The sequence below is a fragment of the Protobothrops mucrosquamatus genome, unplaced genomic scaffold (assembly GCF_001527695.2).
Source record: "Protobothrops mucrosquamatus isolate PMUCROS unplaced genomic scaffold, P.Mucros_1.0 scaffold2221, whole genome shotgun sequence".
Taxonomy (NCBI): Eukaryota; Metazoa; Chordata; class Lepidosauria; order Squamata; family Viperidae; genus Protobothrops; species Protobothrops mucrosquamatus.
In genome coordinates this window covers 36,695-39,936 of record NW_015388312.1, presented here as the reverse complement: position 1 = coordinate 39,936, position 3,242 = coordinate 36,695, and the positions used below count along the sequence as shown (strand labels likewise).

General features: G+C 39.8%; 1 protein-coding gene across 1 annotated transcript in view; it reads right to left on the bottom strand.

Annotated features, from left to right (window-relative positions):
* The window catches only part of TAF5L (TATA-box binding protein associated factor 5 like), an 11,097-nt gene extending 8,060 nt beyond the window's left edge, over positions 1-3,037 (bottom strand). Inside the window, exons 1-2 of the mRNA XM_015824399.1 lie at positions 3,022-3,037; positions 1,686-1,830 (exon numbers count right to left, since the gene is read on the bottom strand). Of these exons, the coding sequence (XP_015679885.1) occupies positions 1,686-1,827 (142 nt within the window). The 5' untranslated portion in view covers positions 1,828-1,830; positions 3,022-3,037. The remainder of the gene's footprint in view (positions 1-1,685; positions 1,831-3,021) is intronic.
* Between the last annotated feature and the right edge of the window lie 205 nt (positions 3,038-3,242).

The following is a 3,242-nucleotide window of genomic DNA, read 5'->3' as shown; positions in this document are numbered from 1 at the left end:
TACCCCCCGAGATCCGGATGATTCCGGATCTCCTTACTTTCCGCCGCGCCCTCAAGACATGGCTTTTCCAGCAAGCGGGCCTGGCCTAGGGAGGATTTTAAATCGGGTTTATTTTAAGAAAAATTTTAAACAGCACAACTTTAAATATTTGGTTTTAATTGGTTTTATTTGGTGGGGATTGTAAATACGTTTCTGTTTTTAAATATGTTGTGAGCCGCCCTGAGTCCCGTTGGGAGAAGGGCGGGATATAAATCAAAATAAATAAATAAATAAATAAATAAACAAGAATGAGCAGTGCATTTATCCTTTTTCCTATGAAGCTGTTTTTACTGTTTTAGACACACATACTCAAATACACTAATAATGCCTCCAACATATTCATCGAAAAAACACATAAGATGTTTGCATAGAGATGAACTCCTCTCATATAACCTGAAAAAGTAGATCAACATAGATTTCAAACAAAAAACTAATGTAGTTGCTTATATAAGTATGGTCCCTGGTATGTCCCCCCCCCCCCCAATCATAACTTCAAGTTGCACACTTTATTGCTGTTTTAAAATGCAATTATTTCTTATAGAACTGTCCAAAAATGACATAACATCCTTAAGTCATTTAGATTTTAATATATCCATAGAACCCAGAATCACCACACCAAGATTTTAAATATGTATGAGCTCATAGGTTTAGAACATATACACTTCTGAACCACACAACCTCCCATAATTTTAATTTCACTTATGAAATAAATGTTCCAATTCAGTGGTTAATTTAACTAATTAACTAAATCAATAAAAGTGCAGTTTTCAAGATATACAGTAATAATTTAAAGATGCAGTTCCCAAATGAGTCACTTTCAAACATTCAGCATTAGCAGATGTTTCATTATATCTTCTGGCGAATGCTCCAACACTGGAAGTTTTTAAGAAGAGACTGGACAGCCATTTGTCTGAAATGGTATAGGGTTTCCTGCCTGAGCAGGGGGGTTGGACTAGATGACCTCCAAGGTCCCTTCCAACTTTATTATTATTTCAAAATCTCTAGCAAGTTTTCCTTGCAAATATTAACTGATTAGTTAAAGAACCAGTTTAGTCAAGTGATTAAGGCACAGGGCTAGAAAGCAGAACACTCTGGGTTCAAGTCCCACCTTAGCCACGGAAAAGGCTTAGCAGGTTTGGGTTAGTCATTCTCTCTCATTCTGACCCAGCCCACCTCACAGAATTGTTGTTAGAAAGAAAATAAGAGGAAGATCTGTTGGATATATTCGCCACCTTGAATTATTTGTAAAAATAATGAAGATGGAATACAATAAATAAAAAATAAATAGTTTTATAATTATGAAATTATTTTTAATTATTATAATTACGAAAATATTTATAAATAAATCATTTCAATTACAATCCTGCTTACACAGATGTCTGCAGAGGATATCAAATAAGTCAAGATGGTAGTTGCAACTATGTAATAAAAATCCTACTCCTTAAGTGCATTGTTCATGCAAAAAGCATAGGACTTTGATCAAGTATTCCTGGCTATCATTTTGACTTTTCTGAGTCCCCCCCCCCCTGCCGAATGCTGCTGAATTGGATTCACTATGTTCAGTCTCTTCCCAAGTATATTCAAAGTAAATGCTTAGACATTTCGTAGTACTATAAAAGTAATTTCATTGTTCCTTTCTTGCATACCTGTTAGATTAGCTGCCATTTCTTCGGCTGTGTGGCATAAGCGCAACCCTTGTTTCAGAGGACCTTCTGAGTCTACGTACTGCCTGCGCTTGACATAGCAGGAAACAGCCATCTGAATCTGTTCGGTGCGTACACGTTTCATGACCTTCAAAGAAAGAGCAGAATTTTAATTGCAAGGAAACAGTAAAATCATGTATGTAGAATTTTCTTGAGACATAGTTACTGTAAGCTGCAAGTCTCTGCCATATTTCAGTCCGAGAGAACCCCTCATACAATATTAGAAGGTAGTGTTTAGATTTCAGCACTTTGAGATGGATAGGATTTATGACAATGAAATACTTTTAGGCTTATGTGTTTTTTTTAAAATAAAACCTTAACAAAATGTTGGGCAAGGATTTTGTCAAAGAAAATTTCAAATTGTCACTGGCTTCATTTATACATCACATAGAACAATGTTTTTAACCAGTCTATTGATCAAATAAACCATAATCACTGTATTCACTGAGAATCTAACTTTTTAGATTTCATGGCACCCATCAAATTTAAATTGCTTGGAAATCTTTATTTGCAAACAATTTGCAACATTATACAGTAGTATTGATTATGAATACTCCGGGTGATATCATAGGTGGGGAATTTGTGGCTTTCCATAACTTTCATAACTTACCATGCTGGCTGAATTGTTGCCTCCCCTCCTAATTGTTCAGCCTGCAAATGATATTTTTTTCTCCATCAATCAGAGACATGTCCCCCTAAATACTACTCCTGACATACCAACAGTCTTGGGTCGTCAACTGTTTCTGTACAATAAGCAATAATGATATTTCGAACAGTACAATAGAATTAAAATTACTGCTAATCCCTACTGTGGCTATTTTATTTAAACTCTAAGCGGATTTCTATTTGCTCAGTATCAAGAAAGCAAAAGATGAAACATAACCTAATACACGGCGGCCAAATATAAAGTCCACTTATTCAAAAGTTTCACGGACTGTGGCTTCACGCTCCAAACCTTAACAAGGCAAGATGTACAAACGATCTCCCGTTTCTATGCCTCTTCCGCCACATCCGTCCCCAGGGAAAGCACTTGCAAAAACACGGGGAGGGAGGCAAGAAAAGAGGGATAAAAAGATGATCGGGAAGCATGCACAGCGAGAAGACACCCAGCTCTTCCTGCCGCACCGGCAGCTGCACCGGCGGGAAGAGGGGAAAAACCGAAGCCAAGAGCCCGACTTTACCCAGGGAGGGCCCGAGAGCGCCACGCGCAGCTCGGCTTGTCTCGACTCTCCACCCGCCCGAGCAAAGGGGCTGCTCCGCCGGGAAGAAATATACTCACTGGAGCATTGCAGGCGTGGAAGAAGGGAGAGAGGCAGAGAAAGGGAGCGCGCTAGCCGCGGCGAACGTGGGTGATTCCTAATGCAGGCACGCGGCAGAATTCCTGGGTTCGCGCCGTCAGTCACTGCGCCCAGCCGCGCGAGACGACTCCGCCGCTGTTGCTGCTGGTGGTTGCGAAGATCGCGGGCTCCGGTGGTGGCGCGAGCAGTTTTTCCTCCTGGG